This window comes from Eretmochelys imbricata, chromosome 7 (assembly GCF_965152235.1).
Source record: "Eretmochelys imbricata isolate rEreImb1 chromosome 7, rEreImb1.hap1, whole genome shotgun sequence".
Taxonomy (NCBI): domain Eukaryota; kingdom Metazoa; phylum Chordata; order Testudines; family Cheloniidae; genus Eretmochelys; species Eretmochelys imbricata.
In genome coordinates, this window is record NC_135578.1 from 94642170 (window position 1) to 94668496 (window position 26327).

General features: G+C 39.7%; 1 protein-coding gene across 4 annotated transcripts in view; it reads right to left on the minus strand.

Annotated features, from left to right (window-relative positions):
• Positions 1 to 19622, minus strand: part of BTAF1 (B-TFIID TATA-box binding protein associated factor 1) — a 95145-nt gene extending 75523 nt beyond the window's left edge. For all 4 annotated transcript variants that reach the window (XR_013346703.1, XM_077822621.1, XM_077822622.1 and 1 more), the window contains exons 1-4: positions 19310 to 19622; positions 9765 to 9888; positions 8562 to 8676; positions 6891 to 7037 (exon numbers count right to left, since the gene is read on the minus strand). Coding sequence is in view for 3 of the 4 variants with exons in the window: in XM_077822621.1 (XP_077678747.1) it covers positions 6891 to 7037; positions 8562 to 8676; positions 9765 to 9888; positions 19310 to 19323 (400 nt within the window). In the remaining variant the exon portion in view is untranslated. The remainder of the gene's footprint in view (positions 1 to 6890; positions 7038 to 8561; positions 8677 to 9764; positions 9889 to 19309) is intronic.
• Between the last annotated feature and the right edge of the window lie 6705 nt (positions 19623 to 26327).

A 26327-nucleotide genomic window follows, 5' to 3' on the forward strand; every position in this document is an offset into this window, starting at 1 on the left:
GCTCATATTGCCAGGACCTTTGGGGAAACTCAGATATATGGATTTAATTATATCCATGTCCATAATCCTGTAAATTTATACATTTAAACATGTGATTACAAAAGCCAACAAAATAAAAAGAGAAAGTCAAACAGCTGCCACTACCTAGAATAGTCCATTTTCCTTGTCCTGAACCATCTTGAAGGCATACAGTGACTCTGCCAAGACTACAGACCCATTATTTATGTTTGTCCAACAAGAGCATAACGTTTGATGTACTTTTACACATTAATTCACAGAATATTTTCATAACATAGAATCACAGCAGAGTAGGACTGGAAGGGACCTTGAAAATTCATCTAGTCCAGTCCCTTGCACTCAAGGCAGGACTATGTATTAAATAGACTATTTCTGACAGGTGTTTGTCTAACCTGTTCTTAAAAACCTCCAATGATGGAGATTCTACAACCTCCCTAGGAAATTTGTTCCAGTGCTTAACTACCCTTAGTTAGGGAGTTTTTCCTTAATGTCCAACCTTAACCCCCCTTGCTGCAATTTAAGCCCATTGTTTCTTGTCCTATCCTCAGAGGTTAACAAAACCATTTGCCATCCTCCTCTTTGTAACAACCTTTTAAGTACTTGAAAACTGTTATGCTCCTGCCCCCCAGTCTTCTCTTTTCCAGATTAAAGAAACCCAATTTTTTTCAGTCTTTCCGCACAGGTGATTTTTCTCGCCCTTTAATCTTTTTTGTTGCTCCCCTCTGGAATAACTCCAATTTGGACACATCTTTCCTGAAATGTGGCACCCAGAAATGTACACAATACTCCAGCTGAGACCTTATCAGCATGGAGCAGAGTGGAAGAATTACTTCTCATGTCTTGCTTACAACACTCCTGTTAGTACATCCAGGAATTATGTTTGCTTTTTTTGCAACAGCATTACAATGCTGATTCATTTAGTCTGATCTGATCCACTATAACCCCCAGATCCCGTTCTGCAGTACTCCCCCTAGGCAGTCATTTCTTATTTTGCATGTGTACAACGGATTGTTCCTTCCTAAGTGGAGTACTTTGCATTTGTCCTTATTGAATTTCATCCTGTTTACTTCAGACCATTTCTTCAGTTTGTCCAGATCATTTTTAATTGTAATCATATCCGCCAAAGCACTTGCAGCCCCTCCCAGCTTGGTATTGACTGCAAGCTTTATAAGTGTATTCTCTATGCCATTATCTAAATCATGTATGAAGATATTGAACAGAACCAGAACCAATCCTTGGTTTATGTTGTAGATAAACATAGCAGATAGCTGAGAACCCTATGTAAATTAATCCACTAAAAAGAAAAGGAAAAAAACCACCCATCAGATTCACAGCTACAATTCACTTTCATTTGCAAGATTAACAACATTCACCATATACTGTACATAATTTTCTCATTAAAATGGGTGCTCAATTACTTCAAAACAACTCATTCAGACACCTATATTTTTCTAAGAATGGGTACTCTGTAAATACCTGACATCTATTTTTTAGAAATCATTGTTTAATAGAGGGAATAAAGAGGCATATTTTATCAGAAATCCAGATGCTCTATAAATTTCTTACAAGCCTAAGATCAATGAAGATCAGACAAACAAACACAATGAGGAAGCAGCAAAGCTGATGGATAGGTTACTGGCCTAGAAATGAGGAGTCCTGGGTTCTATATCCAGCTCAACCACACTGACTTGCTGTGTGACCAGGACAGGATAGATCTGCACTAACGGGAAGAATCAGGGTTGTGCGGTGAATTAGGGTATTGTCTGTAGGACCCACTCCACCCCTTCTCACTTGGAGAAAGGTGTATAGATAATGAGGCAAGGAACTGCAAGGAGAGAGGGGATGTTCTTATGTTTGAAGAAGGGGAATGCTACCCTAGAGAACTGGATGTTATGCTTCTCTCTGACACAGAATTCCTAGAAAATGCTGGACAAGTCATTGAAGCCAAATGTTTCACAAGTGGATACTAATTGTTTCTTCCTTATTTTCCTGAAAGTCCAACCTGAGGCCCAGAGTCTGACTTGCAAAGTATTGAGCACTTGCAAAGAGAAAGCAACATCAATGAAAGCTATGCTTTAAAGTGCTGTAAAGATGCTCAGTTTTCTGAAAAATTAGGTCCTTGGCATCTCAAGTTGGTCACCCAATATTACTGGATACTTGACAATTTTGGCCTTAATCTCTGGCCATTTGTAAAAAGTGGATAATTACTCAGATGCTAAAGTGATAAGCACCATAAAAGCTGCCCTGAAGAAGTTAATAATTCTTTATTCAGTGCAGGGTTTGGAAGGCATGTAGCAAAACAAGGCTGGGGTCACACACTGAAGGAGTATAAAAAGAAACAGTGGACAGCTGCTCATTCAGTGAGTACTCTCTCTCCTGTACATTGAATGAAGTCGAGGACCTGGGGAAAAAGTACTAAGTGATCATGTAGATAAAAACTTTATAATACTGCATTTTGCACAAAGGGGTCAAATTAAGTGTGCATAGGCAACTTTAATTCTGGTATTTCATAACTTTTGAGTGCTTGACTTCTCAGGCTTAATAATGTTCTTTTAACATAGTATTTTATATGTATTGTTCATGTAGATTGAAAAGAAAGAGTGCACTTATCAGAAAATTGGTTTGTCATTTTAATTTAATATAGCACATGCTGCAAATGAAGACTTTGGACATAATCTTACCAAGATGATAGTGTGACAAAGCTCTATCCTTGCCTCTGTGGGTCCAGCGTTTCCTGGCGGATTTCGCTAGCCTCAGAGGTTCACTGTGACCCTCCATGTAACCCTTCTCTCTCTCTCTAGAGACAAGGGTCACAGTCTACTGAGCCATTTTCATCATAAGCAAGTGAGGGAGGGGAGGAGAAGTTATCCTTCCTTGCACAGTCTCTGTTGTCTCCCGGTCTCAGTGACTAATCAGGGGACAAACGTGGGGGGGGGGAGCCCGGGGCCACCCTCTACTCTGGGCTCCAGCCCAGGGACCCTAATAGTATCAGCTATGGTAGCTGACCTTTTAGAAACATGACATGTACAATTCCCTGGGCTACTTCCCCCACAGCAGCCCTCAGTTCCTCAAGCTACACTTCACCCTTACCTCAGGGCCTCCTTCCTTGTGCCGGATATGGTGTGTACTACTCAGTCTCTCCAACAGCACAACTTCCTCCCACAGCTCCTGACCTGCACACCCACCTGACTAACTGGGAGGCTTTTAACTAGTTTCAGCCAGCCCCTGATTGGCTTCAGGTGTCCCAATCAACCTAGCCTTCTCCCTGCCTTCTGGAAAGTTCTTAATTGGCCCCAGATGTCTTAATTGACCAGGAGCAGCTGCCTGGTACCAGGGGTTTGTTTAGCCTGGAGCTAATATATCTATCTCCCACTACTTTTCTATAGCCATCTGGCCTTGCCCTGTCACAGTAGCTATAGGTTCTGGCGTAACAGTCCCTGAACAGCTGGAAGAATGGTAAATTTACATAGGAAAGGAAAGACACTGTCATCACCCTGCAACTAGGAGAAAGCAGGAGATTTTAAATTTTGCCTCTATGAAGAATTCTGTAAAAACCTGCCATGACAAGTTGGGGTGGTCAGATTTCCTTTTCTTATTTTTACGTAGAACTAGTGGTTCACATTTCAGGAGTAATATTTCCTCTGACACAATCTAATCAGATACTTTCTGCTTAGAAATTCAGGTCCTAAATATCTAAACTTGGAACAATTTTGCAGAAAGTTAGTGCACACATTTACCACTACTGTGCATGCAAATAAGGCTGTATACACAAATATGTACACTTCATTTGTTCATCCAACTGTGGCAACTCTGCATATTTATTGGGCATGCAGGTGCACACACCCGTGTGCCTACAGTTTTGAAACCGTTATACATCCTTACTTACCAAATTAGAAGACTTTATTTCATAAAGGGTATTTTGTTTACTAACAGGAATTCAAAGAGACTAAAAGGTCATTATTTGTCTACTCCAGATACCAAATTGCAAAAGAAGCAAAAATATTGATTTCACATTCTAATTGATTTCTGGAAGTAAACAAAAGTGCCTTTTGTATGAAGATTTAAGCTTAAGATAGAAGCAAGTACTATGTTGAGTACTACACTTAATGTAACAAGGAACAACAACATTGTGTGACACCCATCATGCAGCACCCATAAAGGAAACTTAATTCGGAGAAAATAAATTGTGTGATTTCTGGTTCTGAGGAATATTAGTATGCAGAATAACTTTGTTTGCAATTTAAATGTGTTAGCTAAAGCAGTGTAAGTTTTAAAACATACACACTTAAAACCAAAAATACAGATACTATGTAACTGATAGATTCTGAGAATCTACCTGTTAAGTAGAGACAGGAAGCGATTTACCTGAAGTTTCCAAACTTTGGTGACTAAAGTTAGGCACCTAAAATCCATCTACTATGTCATCTAACTTTAGGCACCCAAAAGTTTGGAAAGTTTTACCATAATTCCTTCTGCTGGTACCAAATATTACGAGTAAGAATGTTTAAAAAAAAATAATAATAATAATAATTAATAATAAAAATCCATTATAAATCTCCTGCACCCTATTTTCTAATACTTATGTGGAACTGTAGTAATGTAGAAGCGTCACTGTTGCCCAATGCTGATTAATAAGGTATGAAAATCAAAGCCTAACATTTAACTAACATCACAAACTACAAAAATTCATTTTTCCTATATATCTCACCCATATAAGTGCACAGGTTCATTGCCTTTCTACCAATGAGCACTCCACCCTCCGTCCAATACAGTGTCTTTGCCCATCTTCCTAGCACCTATTTGTGGATGTCCAGTACTCTCAAATTCACGAAGGCCAAAGCTGAGCTCTTCATGTCCTCTAAGACACCCCAACTGTTTCTCTCTCTCTCCCTGTGGACAACACCATGCTCCTAGTATTCCAGGGCCATAACCTGGATAAAAATCTTTGACTCAGACACATCTATAGAACAAATATTCAGGCCATGTCTAAATTTCATCCCTTCTTCCTACACAATCACTCTAGAGTCTGACATTTCCTCTTGTTTCACATAGCTAGTACTCTGTTTAAGCCCTCACCATCTGCATCTTTATTATCTTCCATTCTGGCACTGGTTACTAAAACCTTGTTTCTCTCAAGTCCATCCAAAATGCTGCTGCCAATATCACCTTCCTGGCTCATTGCTCTGACGACATTAGTCCTCTTAGAGCATGTCTACGTAGCAACTAGACACTTGCAGCTGGTCCATGTCAGCCAATTTGGGCTCATGTGGTCGGGCTGCAGGGCTGTTTCATTGTTGTGTAGACTTCCAGGCTTAGGTTGGAGCCCAGCCTCTAGGACCCTGCAAGGTTGGAGAGCCCATCAATTAAGCAGTCCTGCAAAACCAAGTTGGCTGGCACAGGGCCAGCGGTGGGTTTTTCTTTGCCATGCAGAAATACCCTTAGAGTCCCTCCATTAGTGCTGTCCTTTGTTTTTAAAGGTAAAGTCTGTTTTAATGAGAAAGTATTCACAACATAGCCCTTCCCTGTCTTGCTGACCTAGTAGTGTATCATGACACCAACTCCCAGCTTCACTCTGTCAACTCCCACCTTTTTCTGTGCACCAGTCAGCTTCCTTCCTTATGCATCCTGTATGCTCATGCCACCCCTAATACTCAGAAAAAACTTGCTAATATAACTTGCAACCACTACCCTTTCCTCCTTCAAATCCCTCCTCAAGACTCACCTCTTTTAGAATGCCTACCAATCCCAGGATGCAGACCATAGTCAGGCAAGTAATGAGCAGTGACTGGCCTCTTTCCCCTTACTCTTATTAACTTCCCCATTTCTCATCCTACTACTACCCCCAATTTAAAGAAGAACTGCACCTCCACCCCCCCCCCGCAAAGTCACATGAACCTAACAAAGCAGAACTGTATGAGAAAATGAATACGTTGAAGAAACATTAAATCCCTAACTCCTTATTTGTCTGTTTTGTGCCATTTAGATTGAAGCTGTCTGGGGGCACAGATTGTCTCTTATCTGTGTCTGCACAACAACAACTAGCACAGTAGGGCCTCAATCCCAGCTGGTGCCTTTGGATACTACCATAACATGTTTACCACCACCAGTCTCTGGACCACCAAAGTCCATGGAGTACTTGCTGGACAGCTGGCTAGTTGTATGGTACTGGCTCCTCTCAGTTACTTCCTGCTCCTATTCTTCACTAACAAAGCTAAAGAAGAGCTTTCCTGATATTTTTTTTCCCCTCCATATAATGAAATGCTGCGGTTGTCATAGGAATATTACATGAGAGATCTGCAAGACCTCATTCACAAGTCCTGTTAAAATGCAGTCCACCCTATGAAAACATTTGAGAACCCCCAAACTATGCTATCCAACATTAAGGTTGAGCTGTCAAAATCATGATTTTATAAAAAGGCAGGAATATTAAGCACTTACAACACATACAGGAAATACAAAGAGATATTACAATAGACTTAGGCTAAAAATAGAAAACCTGTACATGCACAATGTGGCTGAATTATTGTTGCTGTAGAAACCTTAGTTTTTTCTTCTCCTGTCATTTTCCCTTTGAACTCAACTGCAAAACCTTATTTCATTTTTTCCCCCTGCATTTATCATAGCTCTGCTGGGACAATGACTAAAATCAATCCCACTACTTTAGAGCAGAAACTATTTTTCCAAGCAGAGCCGTGTAGTAATAATTCATTCCTCTACCCTAAAGTGAGAATTCAAACCAAAAGACAGTTATGATTTAGCAAGTTCCCCACACCTTCTTCCTAGCAGTATGGGAGATTCTCGATTGTCACAACCTACAATATGGTCAACACACACACTGATAACTGGGAAAATCTATTAAATAGAACACATACCTGATTTGTCATCTTGGACCTCAAACTCTGCACCAGCAGATCCAAGAAGAGATGCTCCATGTTTTAATAGTCGACAGATATCAAACCTATCAAAACGCAGTCTATCACTGGCACATGAATCATCCATAGGACTTTCTGAATCAGATTCTAGATAGAAATTAAAAATACACTTAAGGAAACCGTCAACACCAATGCTCTTTCACATGAGAAGCAGGGGCAAAGGTGGGAAAGAAATACACCCATTTAATTTGTGAGTTTAAAGGCCTCATGGAGGGAAGAATCTACCTGCTGCAATCCAACTGAGTCAATAAAAATATCCATCTAAATACGTTGCCTTGATGATGCTTATGCTTGATTTTGAGACTTTAGGTAGCTGTGCATTTACATGTCTACTTTGTGCAAACTGATTTGCAGACTCATGGGGCTGATAAATCCTGATGTGCTCACAGACGGTGTACTTCAAACACAAATGTGCACCTACCCAAGGTCGAAAAAGTAGATCAATTATTTGCTTCCCTAATTGAAATTACAAAATCTTGCTCATTTACAGCCCAATGTGCTTTATTAGGAAGTTTATGTACCCAAATCAAAATTAGTACAGCCTATTTTCTTCACTTTACACACAAAAAAAGTCTTGTGCTTTTGTAACACACCTAAAAGACAGAAGGGAGAACTGACATGTCCAATAATTGTATTTAGCATTCAGGTAAAAGAACCATGATAATACAGCACCATTACACTGGGCCACCAAACATCAGTAGGATCAAATAGCTTCACGAACTCCAAAATTAGAGACACAGTACATACAGACCTGGTTGTTAGTAGTTTTAGCCTTACACGGCTTTTATAGAAAACTAACTGGAGATGTTCAGGAAATATCTGACCAAAGCAACACAATAACAACACATGACTCCACCTTCTAGCAGGCAGACATGTTCAGTGGTGTAAGAGTGCAAAGTGGGGAGGCGGAGGGGGAAGTGTTTGCAGTAGGCTTCAAACACCCAACTGACAGTAAAGCTTTAAGGATTAATGGACTTCTGCTTTTTCAGTAAGGTAGGCGCTTTATTATCCCACCTGTTTTATAAAAGAGAAGGAAGGATATTTTCTGGGGTCTAGAACATGAGCTGAGCAGTCCTGATGAAATCCTAGGAGAAGCCAAACTTATGCAGAAGTTTTGGTGGAATCTTATGTTGTTATCCTTGTTAATAAAGCCAAACCCCATTAAGAGGTTGGGTATGGATTCTGTGTATGTCAGGGAAAGGCAACATATGGCATGCGTGCAAAAGGTGGCACGCAAGCGGATTTTCAGTGGCACTCAATGCCCGGGTCCCGGCCACCGGTCGGGGGGGCTCTACATTTTAATTTTAAATGAAGCTTCTTAAACATTTTAAAAACCTTATTTACTTTACGTACAATAGTTTAGTTATATATTATAGACTTATAGAAAGAGACCTAAAAACGTTAACAATGTATTACTGGCACACAAAACCTTAAATTAGAGTGAATAAATGAAGACTCGGCACACCACTTCTGAAAGGTTGCTGACCCCTGACATATGTAGCATGCAGACTGCTTGTCAGACAATCTTTTCCAATCTGCTTTACAAGTTTTATACCAGAGTAAGTGTACATTAGAGTGATTATCAACTATCCATAGTTCACTTAAAAGCACCTTGTTTTGGTCTTGGAGTTGGCTTCCACTCTGGTACATTTTTCACTATTGCTTCAACAGCCTGGCCAGCTGCTATGCGAGTATCCCAATTTGTACTCCTTAAGTATATTAACACCTTTAAAGAAAGATTTGAAAATTAGTTATCTAAACCTTGAAATAAATTTTAATTTCATGAGTACAGCAGCCATCCAGTGCTCTGGACGCTGTACAAGATCATTTTAAATGCAATGGATCAAAAGGCTCCATTTAAAAGACAGCTGGGACAAGGAAGAAACAGTGAGAATACACATTGCTTTATTATCAATAGCATTCATGCTACTCAACAAGAAGCACCAATGATAATCTAGTACAAACAACTCAAACAAGTAGTTAAAACACAGTTTTGTGTCCCATCATTCTAATTCAACTTAGTCTAGATTTTAAAAAGTAGTATTTTCTCAGAGCACTGAGAAAAGTACGCTCAATGCACAATTTTTTGCCCAAGGAGGCCAACATGGGCTGTGATAGCATACACTTCTCTAAACCAATACCATTATGCCTCAGCCCCAGAAAGGACTCTCTTTTGGTAAAAGTGGAATAATATTCATGACTCTGGCCACTCTGATGATAGCATCAACTCTGGTATAGATACCCATTCAATAAGAACAGAGATGAGATCATTCTGATGCCACTACTGTCAGACAAATATTACTTTTGGTGGTTCTGTTTGTTTCTTTTTTAAACTGGATTTGGCCAGATTAAAATCTAGAAGTAATGAAAGTCTCTATTTCATTTTTAGTCCTTTAAAATCATCTAGCCTGCTACTAATCACTTTTTAACCCTACAACACATAGATCAACTAAGTTTTGAACTAATGATGCAACAGCAGGAAACTGAAAAGAGTTAAGTTTCTCTTTCCAGATTACAGCAAATGTTGAACAAAGTAGGAATTAATCATATCTAGAATACACAGTGAAAACCAGTCTTAAGTGACATCCTAAAGCCTGATAAATTAGCTGTTTAATGGAAGTGGTCTTCTAATTAAGAATGAAGCAGAATAGTATTCAATATATTTAGGGGATTCTTTTAGGTGGTCTCCTAAAAAACAGGAGACTGACAAATAAGGCTTCCTTGTAGTATCAAAAAAATAAATCTAGTTTTATTCTCATTTTAAATTCTCTATTTGGCAAGGCTCTGATGTTATATTAAGAAACAAATGCTTACTTTAGATAAGAGATTATTCAGTTCATGGGGATGGAGTTTCACCACCTCCCCAAGTTGCTGTGCAGCTGCTTTTCTTGTTACCGGTGTGGTACCAGTGTCCAGTAAAATGAAGAGACGATCAAGCCTACACATATGAAAAAAATGCTAAGTGATTATACTTGCAGAATTTGATTGGCTCACTCCATTAACATAATCCCATTAAACCGTCCAGCACACTTGACAATTTGAAGGGAGTTGGTTGCTTGGGGACTGACAAGATATAGACCAACGGATCTGCAATTATGGTTTTTAGTAATAAAAGTTTACTCATTCTGAAAGAATTTGTAATTGAGAATAAACCAGAACATTGATCAAATCCAAATCCAAAATGGAGTAAAAATCTTTCATTACAAAAGTTACAGTTTATCCACTTTTTATAAAGTTCCACAAAGTTGTAATCATGATCAACTAGTTGTTCATCTCAGAACAGGACGGAAATTCTCTATTTCAGGATAGAAATACCTTTTAACTTCAGTAACACTTTACATCCCAACAGTGATATGGAGAAGTGCTATTACACGAGTGCATTTGGACAAGACTCCAGTAGAAATAACCCTAATATTTAACATTAAAATTTTTGCTGGAAATGCAGATTTATAATCCATTATGTCAAGTTCTGCCTTTCTTTTGGATACCAGTTTTGTCATCAATTCTCATTCTTCCCCTAGCTGAGTAGCCAGATGTGTAAGCATCAAGCCAATAGAATCTTTGAGGTACTTTTGTCAAACAGAGGAGTAACAGCACGACAAGTATTGCGCAACATGAGGTCTTCTGTATAATACTTTACCTCACTGTTAGCAGAGACATCATGATGGCAACATTTAAGGCAAAAAGATTGGACTTTGTAATAAGTAGTTTTCTTTATGAAACTTTCCTACAGTAATTTTTCATAAATGGAAGTGTTTGTGATTTACGAATAAGTTTTTTTTCTAATTGTGAAGCAAATCAATGGATCTCTTTGCCAAGGGATGTGACTCCATCACCACTTAGAGCAGGGATTGGCAACCTTTGGCATGTGGCCCGCCAGGGTAAGCCCCCTGGTGGGCCAGGCCGGTTTGTTTACCTGCTGCATCCGCAGGTTCGGCCGATCGCAGCTCCCACTGGCCGCGGTTCGGTGCTCCAGGCCTCTGTAACACCTATGTTTGTACAGACATAACTAGACCCCAGTGAGAGACTTGTGTTCTTGAAGCTATGAGATCAGGGAAGGTCTAGGAGAATGATTTTTCCCCCCCCAAGCTGCAAAACTTAACAAAGGGGGAACATTCTCTCTCATCCCCCTCTAACCCCATTATCCTCCTCCCAATTAAGTTAATGGCAAAAAAAAAAAAAAAAAAATCCCTCCCGCCCCCAAATCAATTGACATCAATGGAAGGAAGATTTCAGCTCACAACTCCCACTGAAACCAGTGGGCGTAGGACTGATCCTGAAGCTAGACACCACAGTTGTTAATAACTAAGGGTATGTCTTCGCGTGATCTATCGGGATCGATTTATCGCATCTAGATGAGACGCGATAAATCGATCCCCGAATCGACACCTGTACTCCTCCTCAGCAGGAGGAGTAAGCGGATTTGATGGGGGAGCTGCCGTGGTCGACTCACCACTGTGAGGACAGCCAGGTAAGTCGAACTAATACTTCGACTTCAGCTATGCGAATAGCATAGCTGAAGTTGCGTATCTTAGTTTGAACCACCCGCCACCTGCGCCCCCCCCACCCCAGCGTAGCCCAGGCCTTAGCCCGATTACATCTGGTTTTCTACTTTGATAGCACCGAAGCATTTCTGAGCTAATGGGAAGACAAACTTGAGACACTACTAAAAATTTAAAATCAGAGTAATCAACTATTTGCAATGCAAACCGAAATTTGAAAAAAAGTTCTCTTGAAACTGCAGACATTTTTTTGCCTTCAGAATAAAGCAGGCAATGGTAAGGACAAACCAGTTTTCCAAACCAACATTGAAGTGGAACTAGAAATACAGCTTTCTAATGGAATCTGGTTGTAACCTCAGCTATGAGGAGGCAACCTCCTATATATAACAGCACCATAAATGTACAATAGAACTCTCCCCCAAAACAGCTCACAGTTTAAATACACAGGTACATCACCACTTGTGATTATAGCTGAAATTCTCAACTGAACAGGAGGGTGTTGTGTTTTTCTCAGAAACGAAGCCTTGAGTGTGAGCAGGCAACAGAGATAAAAGGAGTACTTGGGAACTAAACTTAAGTGGCACAGAGATAAAAACAACAGCAAAGATATTTCTGAATTGCTCTGAAAAAAATAGAATTTTATATACATAAAAAAAATAATGGAACTGGCCTCCCTCTAGATATCTTAATTTTAACATAACTGCAGTCCATCTGACTACATCCACTCACAATTTAATCATTTCCTTCATTTGCCATCCGTAAACCATTGTCTGTGCAACTGTAGTGGCTGCTACCTTCTTCCCCAAAGACATCTGAATTTTAATGGTAGAACAAAAAGAAAAGGAGTACTTGTGGCACCTTAGAGACTAACCAATTTATTTGAGCATAAGCTTTCGTGAGCTACAGCTCACTTCATCGGATACAATGGTAGAACAGTCATCATCCCTTTATGTGTTTGCGCTTAAATAAAAAGTGATGTTTATAGCACAGTAAATTAAGTCAAGCCCTTGTTCACTTCCCTGAACTTGTTAGGTATCTCTATTTGTTCTGCGACAGCTGATTTAATACTTGTTTAAAAAGTATCTATAAGAAAGGAGGATGTTCAAGTGTTAATAAAAGTTTTGTAGATTCTGCTTTCTTACTATAAATACATTCTGAGGAAAGAAGCCCACAATCTTTAAAGTCCTTTGTTTTTGGAACTGTATGAGTCCCCTTCTGTGCTTCTTTGTTGCTTTTTGGAGTACATGGCACCTTAAGTAGCTTCTAAAATGGTACGATTTTAGAGAAATGTGTAGTCACACAAGGGTATCAAGCAAAAACCAAAGGAATCCACAGGCCTCCCGCAAAAAATAAAATGCAGGATATGTGGTTCAGCACACGGCAAGTAACAAATATTTTAGAGTAAGCGTTTAGCAGTTGCCTTTTAAAAACTTTAAATACTGATAGGGACACAAATACATCCACTATGCATGCTGCCTAGAAATAACCCATTGCAGTGCCTATATTTAATATTACGCGGTTGTTATTCAGGTCTTAAAAACAGTACTAAAATTTAGTACGCTTTTATGAGACAAGGAGCACATTTTTCCCCCTGTAAGTTTCACCCAAATAAATTGAGCCATTTTCAAGTATAGAAGGAGTGGGGAGAAAGCTTTTTTTTTTTTTTAAATTGACTAAAAAGCAGGAAGAGGATAGAAACTTAAGTTTTGTAGGAATACAGTTCTGAGACCATAAATGTGCCTTTTATGTCCTGGTGAAAATTTGATATGGCCAACTTAAAGAGTTTTAAGAAGTCCTATTTAACATATGTACATCAGATTATATTAGATGATAAAAACAAATGAAAGTTTTCACAAAATTGATGTCTGTACATTCAATGTAATCCTGAGACATGTAAATATAATTGATTGAAATTTCATTTTTCATAGGTTGGGGGATTGTGGAATATAAATGACTATTTGTAGAGAGAGAGAAATAGAAATGTATGGAATGAGGCAAGCCTCCTTACTTCACTGCTTGCACATTGTGTCATAACAGAACATATTCTGTTGCGATCTTCCAAACAGTTTAACATAACTAAGTTAGGCACAAAGTCATCAATTTTACGTAATGAAACAGGGATCACGTGTTTAAAAAGGGATAATAATTAAAGACTGCTGTAATGCATAAGCACAGGCAGCCTTAACTTTGTCATTTCCTTACTTTTTACTATTCCACTGTACAACCTTAACTGTATTTAAAATATTTTTATAATTATAACTTGTATATGGCAGACATGTATATACATAGTGTATCCCCAAGCTAGCATGATACTTTGCAATCAAATAAGTAGGGAAGATCCCTGCCTCAAGAAGCTTATTTTAGGACCTGAGCCATGTCCCATTTAAGTGACTATAATTTGTCCCCCTGCCTTAATGAGAAATGAAACAGGCCTTTAAGGTGAAGTCCTGCAAAGACATACAAGAAGTTTTACTGGCCTCTAAAAAGAAGTTGTTGTATGGGTAACAGCTGCAGAACTAAGCCCTAAATTGAAAGACAGACGGACAGACCATGAAGAGAGGGATTTTTGGGGAGTTGGAAAAAGTCAAAAGTAAACAGGAAGGGAGTATTACTTCAGGGCAACCACACAGATACCCATCTCACAATGGAAAGCAGAAGGTATAAAGAGTTTAGTGTATTTCTTGTCCAACACACAAAACATCTACTGAAAAGAAATGTAAGTTACTTGTTTTAAGGCTTTGAAGTAGTGTTTTGAGGGAATATATAAGAAGAGTAATTGCCTCATTCAGAACTCTGGCAATCTGAAACCTCTTCAGTGTTAGAACTGGACACTCCTTATTAAAACAAATAAGGTGATTCCTTTACATGTAAAGCACACACACACTCAAAATGCTACAATATACAATGTAGCTGACAGAGAAAAATGGACCCTTCTTAGAACTATAAATGCAATGCAAATTTCATCATTTACGTACTTTCTATCTCAGAAAGCATCTTCAGAATTAACTGAAGCATATGTATGACCAATTACATTGCAAAAGTTACAGAGAAGAGCAACAAAATGACACAATAGTATTAGAACAGGGCTTCAAAAATGTATTAACACCTAGTAGCCAGAGACTGATACAAAAGATATACCAGCAAAATCTATGGGCAACACCCTGGTGAGAATCCCAGCTCTAGCTGCTGGAATTCCTATCAGGGTTCTAGCCTTGGATCCTGTTCAGGAGTTTCATCTTTCGTATCAGTCTTTGACTAGGAGGTGTCTGAGAAGTTTCACATCTCCTTGCTGTTATATGGGGGGTGGGGTGTTAGTTCCACTGCTCTATCCTTTTACCAACTGCCTGAGGCTAGTGCCAGGCAGTAGTGTTCTTCCACAACTCTAGCAGTCTTCATTAGTAAGATTTTAGTACTAGAGTGCCTGCCTATGCTACTCTTTAGCTTTTCCAAGCAGCAATACTAGTAGAGTGGAACTGACAAGACTCAGGTCAGTTTTATTGTTATTTTAAAGCTTGGGGGTATTGATGAAACTAATCAGAATCCCACCAATATAACTTTCACCAATACCTGCAGGCTCTTCAATGGCAATCAACTTGATCCCAGTCTGTCAATTTCACTCTACTACTGTTGCTGCTTGGGAAAGTGAAGAGCAGCAGCAATGAAACTACATGCAAACTTGAAAAGACAGCAGTGCATACATTCACATTTGGAAGGTTCTCTGCTAGAATTTTTTTTTTTTTTTTTTTTAAAGTAAATTTATATTCTGCCAGAACTGATAACCCCATTAACACAATGTTTCTACAAGCACATGGATTTTTCAGGCCTTTACTGGAGGCTTTGAGTTACCTTGAGACAGAGATAGATATAGACAGATTGTTAATGATATATAGGTTTGAAATTTTAGATGTTTATGATCCCACAGCAAGGTTGCCTGTTCTTAGGAACTCTTATATAACACAGCCTCACACCTTATAAAGGCTTGCCAGGACCAGCATATGAACCACTCTCATTCTCAGGGACTTTACTATCATGATCATCCTCAGTAACTATTCAGAATATTGGTCCTGTATTACGGTCCCAATTTGTATGTGTGCGGGGGGCTGGGGGAGGGGGTGCAACTAAAGGATGCTATACTGAAAACCCAGAAATTGGAGTCTTATTTACTGACCAGGTACAGCACAGGCAGCTTGTGCTTCTCCACACTTGCTTATTAAAATGCTTCACATTTTCTCCAGTGAGGTAAGAAAGTATTTCAAATGAACACAACTAGAAATCTAATCAATTTCATGAAGTGAGTTAAAGGTAGGGGCAGGTATTATACCTGTTAGTAAAATCAAAGAAAGTGGCAGAATGACTTTCTACCACATTTTCCTATTTTAAAAAGGTTTCTTCTCCCCTCCCAGTGTAGTGCAGATTTTCCCATTATTCTGAGGGGTAACTGACTGACTAAGCAGAAGAAACAATGGATGATATATAAAGTGTTTTTGAATATACAAAAGGAAATGAAAAATAGGTTCCCTCTAAAATTTTTAAATTAGAGTGGCTCTTTGGTGGGATTTTTTAAAAAACAGCTTAAATTTAACTTTAGTTAAATACCTTAATTAACTTTTTAGCTGGCAGTGTCCCCTTTCAATTTTGATGTCAACACACATTTTAGACACCGCTGAAATCTGGCAACAATACTGAATATAGTGTCCTTTTTTGCAGTGATAGTGGTTTGTGATGTGAAAATGTTCACTAGGCAACCTATAATCACAAAGACCACCAAAACCATCACCACATCATAATGACTGTCACCATAACAGGGGGCAGGTTTGAGCAAATGACTTTAAGGTGAAAGGATTTGCTGTATCCCATTATTAGTCCCTGTCTTGAGCCACCCAGTTCTACGAGTTCCTAATTCCTTTCTCAAGCAGGGGTTCCTACCATGCTCACATTTGTGTACAAGCCTAGTGAGAGAGAAGAGGAAGAACAAATTTCTTGCTATCGCACTGGTTGTTTCTACTAAGAAAGAATTCTATTACCCAGATACACTGCCCTGTACAGCTAATGGGGAAGGAGACGTCAGGGAGAGAAGAGAATTCCCATCAAATTATCCCTGTTCAAGGCTTATTCTTGGAGATTGGAGAAGGGAGCACTGTAGCAACATGTGTTTGTCTCCTGAGAGGAAGGCTATCTTGCCTAAACACCCATTTGTACTTATTCTTGGGGATGACATCCATTGGGTAGCCCCTACTTGTCTGTGTATTATTTCAGGAGATATGGCACATAATCTGTGTTTTACTTTTGTTATGGGGCTTCTGCTACTTTGTTTTAAATAAATAAATCCAAAAAACCAAGACAATGAAATAAACAGCAGACTCTATAAAGATTCTGCCACAAACAAAATTTCTAGAAGACAGCAGACTCTGGTGACACACACCACCACTCATCCAATAGCATGGACTAATATCCAAAAATCCATTTCCTTCATTCCATAAGTGCTAGCCATGTTTTTATTATTTATTTTACAAAGCAAATGCGTCTTAGTTATAGTAGCATTATAAGATCCTAATCTGGTTTTGACAAAAAAATGTTTACAGATTCTCACCATCCGTCCAGAGTTTAGTTTTGACAAGCCAAGATTTTAGGAAGGTTTTTCCATTCAACCACCATTCAAAGCTAATCTTCACATGTACAGCAAGGTACTTGACAATCTTTTGTTTTTGAAGTATAGGAAAATATAAAAGCAAATCAGCTGCAAACACAGGAATAGGATTTCATTTTGAAATAAGGTTCTAATACTAAATTAGCCAGAAACTTCCCTAAAACTAATATTGAGTATTATCCTAGACAGATATTAAGTCAGCCAGACTTGTTTCCGCCCCCTCCCCCCATTTATAGTTAAAATTGAACAGTAATCTTGGTTCTTTAATACATATCTAAAAAACATACTTTTAACCACAACTATCCACAGGGAGAGTTCAGATCTCTAAGATAAATGAAGCTTGTAAAGACCATAACACTAAGCAACCAAACCTAATGTAATCAACACCAACAATTTATATATTCATACAAGTTCGAAAGGAAAGCATGCTGAAATTTCTGGGTTCAGAAGTGAGAACTCTTGGAAACATGGTTTTCTATTGTCAGGTGTAACACAGACTGCTACAATGCTCCTGTTCTTATATTTAACTTCAAGGAAAGGTCACTTGTCAGAATAAGAGTTACTGTATATGATCTGCATTGTGTGATGTTTCTGCTATTATAAGAATGTGCTGAGGCCAAACTTATACAGTATCACTTTTGCATGTAGACTGAAACATTGGAGACAACAGGGACAGCCAAACTGTTACAAGTGTTTCAAAATATGCAGTTCCTTTGCACTACTGGCTCTTGAAGTGATTCCTTACCAACTTTTCTTGGACTGTCTCTCACAAATACTCCACTACTTCTGTATACTTGTCTACACAGGGAACACATTCGATTACAAGCATTTGAAGCTTGGAACAGAAGCAAATCCTCATTTTAGGCAAGGCTTTAAAATACATATCTACTGTTCAGCTAATTCTTAATATTCCAGGTATCTGCAACATTGCAAATAAAGTAATTAGGATAATTTTTGTGTAACAGAAGAATTATTTACAGTGACTGCCCCAAAAATAAAGGGATTATAACACTGCTGTGTTGGAAATGACATGCGGCATCCGATAGCAAAATTTCACTGCAAAAGGTAAAATCTCCTAGTGCTTTAAAGTTTGGACAAAATCCCAATACAAAACAATTGTTTTGAAGGGAACAGTAGAGAACATAACCAAAAAATTGTCATGAAACATTGTCAACCTCAAAGCTTCTCATGTCAAATCAAATGGCCTCACTGCTCTTAGAAACAAAAAACACCCATATTGCAGGCTTGAATTCATGTTTCACAACAGCTTTCAGTGGTGAATGAAATTCACATATTCTAATAGACCAGATGATGTATGGACAAAGATATGAACGTCACTACCTACTTAATGTACATCTTTGTATTAGGATCCACTTTTGTTACAGAAGTTTTAAAATGTAGAGGTACCATCTATGTAGATTATCCCCAAATCTCATCACCACTGTCAAAACATCTAGGTAATGGTTAGAAAGGGGGGGGGGGGGGAGCATCCTGTTGTGAAGTTTTTCTGTGTTCAAAGGATGATTGCGATTCATAGGCAATTTTATAATATACAAATATTTTACTAAAGTTGTATAATTAAACTCTTTAAACCCCAGCACACCCTGATTCACATATGTTAAATAGATACCACCTAGGAGCTAGGATTCCCTAATCATTTCTTGGTGTGGAAGTCTATGGTTTTATTATTGGTATACTAGGAGGCAGACAAAGCAAAGTGGTTCCTGTCAACTCCCGAGGCCGGCATCATCGGTGCCAATACACTGGTGGGCTACTTTGATGTGGCAGGATTCCACCAGCCTTCGGCATGAACACTTAAGGATGGCCTGTACATCCTTTGACAGTGCGTATAAGATCTTGGGTGGGGAAAAAACCCTTATCGCAGGAAGGAGGGGTCTGGGTCCACACGCCCTTTACTGAGCTAAGGGCTTCGGTCTGCTCCTGGGGCTGCAGTTGCCCCGGGCGGTGGACATGCTATGGACTGAGCCCGCGCTCAGGGCCATGCAGCAGCACCAGAAGCACACGGGAGGCCGCAAGTGGCGCATGCTGCTGGGCAGGAATAATGCCCCGCTGGGGCCTCAAGAGGTTAAGGAGGCGATTAGGAAGCGGGAGCGAGTCACCTCTTCAGCCCCACACACCAGAGGCTGCCTTGGGGACTGAAGTCCATGGGCCGCCGCCCTCTTCCCCCGCCACTCCGGGCTTATACCGACCTGGAGACCGCCATAGCCAGAGGGAACCTGGGCCGGGTTTGATGAGAGCAGCGGGTGGCAGGCGGGGGCCGCCGTTGCTCTCCCAGGAAGGAGGATACAGGGGCCTGGCCTAGGCCTCTCAGGCTCCACACTCCGACCTCGGCCCCAGCGGATAACGATGGGGAGCGGCTGAGCGCGTTGACTGCCGGCGGACTCCCACTGGCCCCCGGGGGTGGCGGCAGTGAGGGTGGTAGCAGTGGAACAGCCTCAAAGCACCGGTTAAAGCTTCTATTCGCCCATCGCTGGGGAGAAGCCCAACGCCTGATTTTATAGGAGCAGCCATCTTGTATTTATTCCCTTCCTCCATGATAGCCGCTTCCTCATTGGCAAAAGCGGCGAGCCGCAGCCAATGGGAACAGTGCTTCTAAGAGTGGCGAGGGAGGGAGCGTAGAGTTGGGGGATGGGGCTGAGTAGACTCTACCATGGAGCTTGCCGCGCCTGCTGGGGGAGGGGGGAGCGGGCCATACCATTTACATAGCTGTAGAGGGAAGACTACACAACGGATCGTACCCGTTTGCGTGGGGGGAGAGAATATCCCCAAAAATGTGTCAGGCAGTTTACATCCACCCCATAACTTCAACTGCAGCGTTCTCCGTGGGGCTAGAGCGTGAAAGGTCACTTCCCCGTCCCCCGACTGCAGTGGCATGACCCCTCGTCCCCACAACTTCTGCTGGCACACTGTCTACAGCGCACGCTGAGCGGCAGGAGCGTGGCAAGCCCACAGGTACTACAACTCCCAGCATGCATTGCGCGCGCCTGAGCTGGTGGGCCGCGTGCGCTTGGCCCTTTGCGGAGGGACGGCGAGTGCGCGGCGCCGCTGTTAGGTAGGGCCGCGTGCTCGGGGGCCCACTGTGGCAGCGCCCGGCGGCTGTTCGCTTCTGCCTGCTCGCCCTCTGAGGGCGGATGCTGAGCTGGTGGGTCCTAGCGCTGGGGCATAGTTCAGCAACTGCCTCCCGCCCGTGTCCTGTCGTCATTACCACTCTACCTACTGCCCGCCCTTCAGTGGCTGAGCAGCTCCAGCAGGGTCAAGGGAGGTAAATCCTTCCCACCTTCGACATTTAGAGGGCAGCTGGTGGCTATGGGAAAATCAAACAGTTTATAGAAATACGTCCAGCTAGTAGTAAGATACTGATGTATGCTCACCCCACCTCCCACAAACAGGTGGGTATTACACTGAAAAATAGAGGCTGGGATACAACAACAAGACCTCTTAGATTTACTTACAATTATTTATTAACCTGCAACAGTTCTCAAAGTAGCCGGGCCACGACTGAGTTTCCATATCTGTAGCTCATTCCACTCCCTTTACAAAGAGGAATTACATTCTAAATGCCACAGGTAAAATCAGAGCTGTATTTGATATTCAGCTATACTAAATTGCATTTGTCGTCCATGTAACACAAACTCACACTCTCCCCCAAGCTTTCTTTTAGCAAATTAAGTACCATGTGAAACAGAACCAGTTTTAAAGGCTACTATGACTCCGCCCAACAGTCTGTACTACCAATCATAGCTCTTTTTTTGCCTGTTATAATTTATTCATCTTAATATCTGGGTAGATTACTAAACCTTTCCTCAGGTGCCTACTATCAGCCTCACATAAGGTTTGCTAATTTCCAAGATTTCCACCCACAACCTCCTTTCTAAAGAGAGATACAACATTTGCTATCTTCAATCCTCTGGTATAACATATAATTTAAATAACAGAGTGCATATTTTTCTAGCAGCTCAGTCACTTTGACCCAGGTCCTCAAAGGTATTTAAGCACCTAACTACAATTGAACTCAGTGGGAATTAGGCACATGAATACCATTGTGGATCATCTGGGCCTTTATTCCTGGATTCCATTAGGACAAGACTGTCAGAATACGATCTAGTCCTGGTGACTTAGTGCTCTCAATTTATCAGTTTGTTTTGGCACCTCCTCTATTGATATCATAGTCTCCGATGGTACGTCATTAACTGAAAAGACTTGGTTTGAGATAGGTAGCTGCAGTGTAGCATGATACAAATAAATCATGTAGCATCTCTGCCATGTACTGATCCTCCTTAATTGCTCCCTTTACTCTCTGATAGTCCAGCCGGCCAACCCATTTTCTCACAGGCTTTCTATTTCTGACATACCTAAAGAAATCTTGTTATTTATGTTTATTGTCAGATTGTATGCTCTTCAATTACCACATAGCATTCCTAATTTTTATTTATGTTTTACTTGGTGTAGTTTATGCTCCCATCTATGACTTCACTAAAGATGGATTTCCATTTTCTGAAAAATATCTGTTTAGTTTAAGTAACCTTTAGTTATGGCTATTTAACCAAATGTTTTTCTTGTCTTTCTGCTCTCTTTGTTTAGAGGTATGTTTAGAGGTATGTTTATCTTCTGTCACTCAGCTGGTCTACATGCTGAATCTATAGCGAAGACTACACCAAAAAGTTAAGATGACCCAGCTGTGTTGTTCAGGGGTGTGAAAGCTGACCTAACTGGTTTAGATAGTGCGAGGTTGATGGGAAGAATTCTGTGGACCTAGCTACTTCCTCTCGGGGAGATGGAATAGCTACAGCAACAGGAGAACCCCAGCACTATGTAGTGTTGTAAGTGTACATATAGCCTAAGAATTTTAATTGCCTCATTTTTGACTTAAGGGACTTTTTGAATAGTCTCATCATTTTTTTCAAATGCCATTTTAAAAAGTACAGTGAAGAAGTGCTAGTTTCTGGTACAGTCCATGCCTTGAGGATATGGAACTCATATTGTGGTCACTGTCATTTAGTAGCTTATCTATGGTTACTTCTAGAACAGACTTCAATGTGTTACTTATGACTAAGTCAAAAATAGTCTCTCTTCTTGCACGCTGTAAAATCAGCTGTTTCAAGAAGTAATGTTTTAATGTGTTGAGAAATTGCTTCACTAAATCATGTCTGATTGGGATGTTTGATCAGTTTTTTGTGCAGTAAATGAAGTTATTCATTATTGCTATTTCATTAGATTTAGTTGCCTCTGATCTCCCCCTGCATTGTACATTCAACAGGGTTTTCCTGATTAGGAGACTGGTAGTGTAACCATACTTGTAGATTTCTATTGCTTGGGATTTTACTCCATGATCCTTGCCAGTCAGAAATTTTATCTCATTAGATTGTATGGAATCTTCTAGAAGTAAAAAGATTGCCTCATCAGTCCAATTTGAGATTATAATAATACATTCCATCATGTTTTAATGTATGCCTGTTATGTCAAGGTTCTATTCCATTGCCAAGCATTCTAGTTCACCAATTTTTGTATTTAAATGTCTTGTATTACTATATAGGTATTCTAGGTTTAATTTTTGGCCATAAGCCTGTTGTTATTAAATCTCTTAATATGTTGTTGTTCCAGAATTTACCTCCATGATCTCCATCTGTTTCCCCTCCAGCTCAGCTCTAATTTCTGTCCTATTCTTTACCGGATGCAGAAATACCTTGTTGTTGTTGTTGACATCCCTAGCACATGTCTTTGTATGATCCGGGTACTCCTCCACCGCGTCAAGCTTTTACTCCAGCTCTTAATTTAAATAATATCCCCAAACGTGTGCAGAGTTCCGTGCCAGAAGTCTGGTTCATCTCTTGTGTATAGGTGTTCACTTCTCGGAAAAGTTTCCCATTGCTTAATAAATTTAAACCCACCCTCTTTATATTTCTCTCCCTGATCCATAACTAGGGCTCTTAGAGGGTTTAATAAACACTTAATAAAGGTGCCACTGATAGCTCCTCCACTGTTTGTGTCAGCAAGGGTACTAAATTATATTTACGTAAATCAAGCATGGTTTTTATGAACTCTGAACTTTTATGAGCCTTACAGTATCAGCCCACATGGATAAGCACAATATCATGGAACTTTATTACAACTGGTCTGGAGTTCTTTAATTGTTTTTCATCAAAAATGTCTATTTGTCAAAACCAAAACTATTCATGCAACAGGGTCAAGTTCAATAAATTCCCCAACTGAAAAAAAGTTTAGAAATTGTCAACATGAAAAATTCTGGTTTTCCAGTTAGAAATTACTTTTTGATTAGAAAATAAAGTTAATTAGTCTGAAAAAGGATTTTTAGAAAAGAAAAAGGTTCAAAATAAAAATGAAACTTTTCTAAATGATCAAAACAAAATGTTTTAATTGATCTGAAACAAAAAAATGTTGGGTGGTTGTTGGTTTTCTTGGTTCACAAATATTTTCAAGATTTCTACTTTTTGTCCCAATGTGAGACGGGGAAAAAATTTTGAATTCTTTAAAATATTTGCAGGATAGGAACATTATTTTCGGCCCACCTATAAACTGTATCTGCGAGTTCAGTTTGGAGGGGATGGCATGTATGAAATAAGGGAACTCCCCATATGAAAACAAATTAATCAGTTTAATATTGTGTATATAGGGAGAAGCCTGGGGAAGAAGAGTTCCCCTCACTTTTTTCAGTGTTTACCAGAGCTATGTAAGAGGCAAAAATGAGCAGAGCGAAATGGAGATAGTGAGGCCTGTTTGTTTCTATAAGACTGCAGATGTCACCAGATGGGCCTGTGGAAAAGTGACGACATGAAGATAACTTGTACATGAATAAGTTATACTGTATGGGCCACATTTCTTTTGAGTTAAGTATTTTATTATTTAAGCTCAAACATCCATAAGGTTATATTTTTGTTTCACTTTAATAGTCAAATTGCTCTTCTCTCATGAACCAGTACAAGAGGGACATTAGTCGGTGCAGTAAAAAGACTTTGATATATGTAATTCCCATGTGCCCTAACTAAATATGCATAGCATAAATAGAAAAGCGCCTCTATCATCAGGGTGATAAGGATGAGGAAAAACACTGAAATGCTGAATAGACAGTGCCAGAGGGTTCACATCTAATCCAGCTCTTTCCAAAAGCTGCTGCTATATAAAAATAGAAAAGAAGGCTAATCTGTAACCATCATCAAGGTTCTATCATGGTTACTAAGTTTGCAACTAGATATCAACATGTTAAAATGATTGTATTTAATTATAAAAATCAATTGATATTTCTCTTCAAAGCTGTATACAATAAGACTGTTCCTAACAATATGATTTAGGCTTGTTAAAAACTCTAATATATAGACTTTGAACATCAGAATTCAGTTTACCATCAAGCACTAAATAAATGTTTGTTTATATGATATACACACTAGAAAGCAGTATTATTCCTGTTTGTATCTGTGATTCAAAAAAGGAAAAAACAAATGCAAAATTCACAATTCAGTGCCAGTTTCCACCTCATTTTTCTCTTTCCCTTTCTATTCTATTCTGTGTAGTTTCTTATATTGCACTCAAAACTGTAGTATTTGAGTACTTTCCAGAAGTACATTAAGTGTTGTGACTAACCTCTGTCATATGTAGTTTGTACTCTCTCATCTTCTCCCCAGGGGAAAAATTAAATGTGCAGTGTTTGTGTTTTTGTAGGAGTTTTTTAAAATGTAGACACTGCTATGTTTTTATGTCAGAGAAGATAGGTTTAAGAAGCATGCCTTGCACTTTGAGCAAAAAGTGGTGAAGTTTGTGATTGTGCTTAATCCCTTAGTTTCCCTTACAATAATAGAATCAGGGTTAGAAGAGACCGCAAGGGTCATCTAATCTAAACCCCTGCCAAGATGCAGGATTTGTTGTGTCTAAACCATCCAAGACAGATGGCTATCTAGCCTCCTTTTGAAAACCTCCAGCGAAAAAGCTTCCACAACCTCCTGAGGCAGTCAGTTCCATTGTCCTACTATTCTTACAGTTAGGAAGTTTTTCCTGAGATTTAATCTAAATTTGCTAATCTGTAGTTTGAACCCATTGCCTCTTGTCCTGCCCTCTGTGGCAAAGAGAACAACTTTTCTTCAGCTTTTTAATGGCAGCCTTCCAGGTATCTGAAGATAGCTGTCGTATGCCTCCTTAATCTCCTCTTTTCCAAACTAAACATACCCAATTCCTTCAGCCTTTGCTCATATGGCTTTAATTCCATCATCATTGTCACTTGTCTCTGGATCCTTTCCAGTTTCTCTACATCCTTTCTATAAATTGGTGAACAAAACTTGACACAGTACTCCAGCTGAGGTCTAACCAGCGTCGAGTAAAGAGGTATTATCACCTCCAAGTGACTTATATGCTATGCCTCTGTTAATGCAACCTAAAATTGCATTTGCTTTTTTTGCAACAGCATTGCATTGAGGTTGTGATCCTCCTCAACTCCCAGATCCTTCTCACCAGTGCTGCTCCCAAGCCAGTTTTCCCCATTCTGTATTTTTACATTTGGTTTTTCTTCCCTCAGTGTAGCACCTTACATTTGTCTTTCCTGAATTTCATTTTGTTGTCGATAGCCCAGTTCTCCAATTTATCAAGCTCCCTCTGAATTTTAGCTCTATCCTCCAAAGTATTGGCAACCCCTGCTAGCTTTGTCATCTGCAAACTTGATCAGTATGCTCTCTGTACTTACATCGGACCCAGAACAGATCCCTGTGGAACCCCACTTGAGACTTCCCTTCAGTTAGACGTCATTCCATTAATAGTTATTCTTAATGTAAGTGTTAGGGAATGGTTTTAATTGAGATACCTTTGCAGGTTAACTCTTGTAGACTCTCTCGTCTTCATTGGTAGATTGCTCTATCACACTGCCCAAAAGAAAAGATCATTGACTATTTATAAGAGGTTCCTGCATTTGTTGATTTATTTACTGTGAGTTTATCATTAACGTGATTATTTTCAACTGATATGTTATGCTTTGGTTTTTTTTTTTTTTTTTTTAACTAATGCAGAATAGCAGGTTTTATGTGAGTGGCAGTTGACAAAATACTCCTTCACAAGTTGTGAGGGTTCTTGGGGCACCCGGGACTGTGAGTCACTTTGTTACCCCCTGCATCTAATGAGAAGGAGTCTTGTGGTAGCTGGGTGTCAGCTCCCTGACACCACTAGCGTTTCAGCCACTCAAGCCTTAACTTTATTTTGCTGGTTATCAGT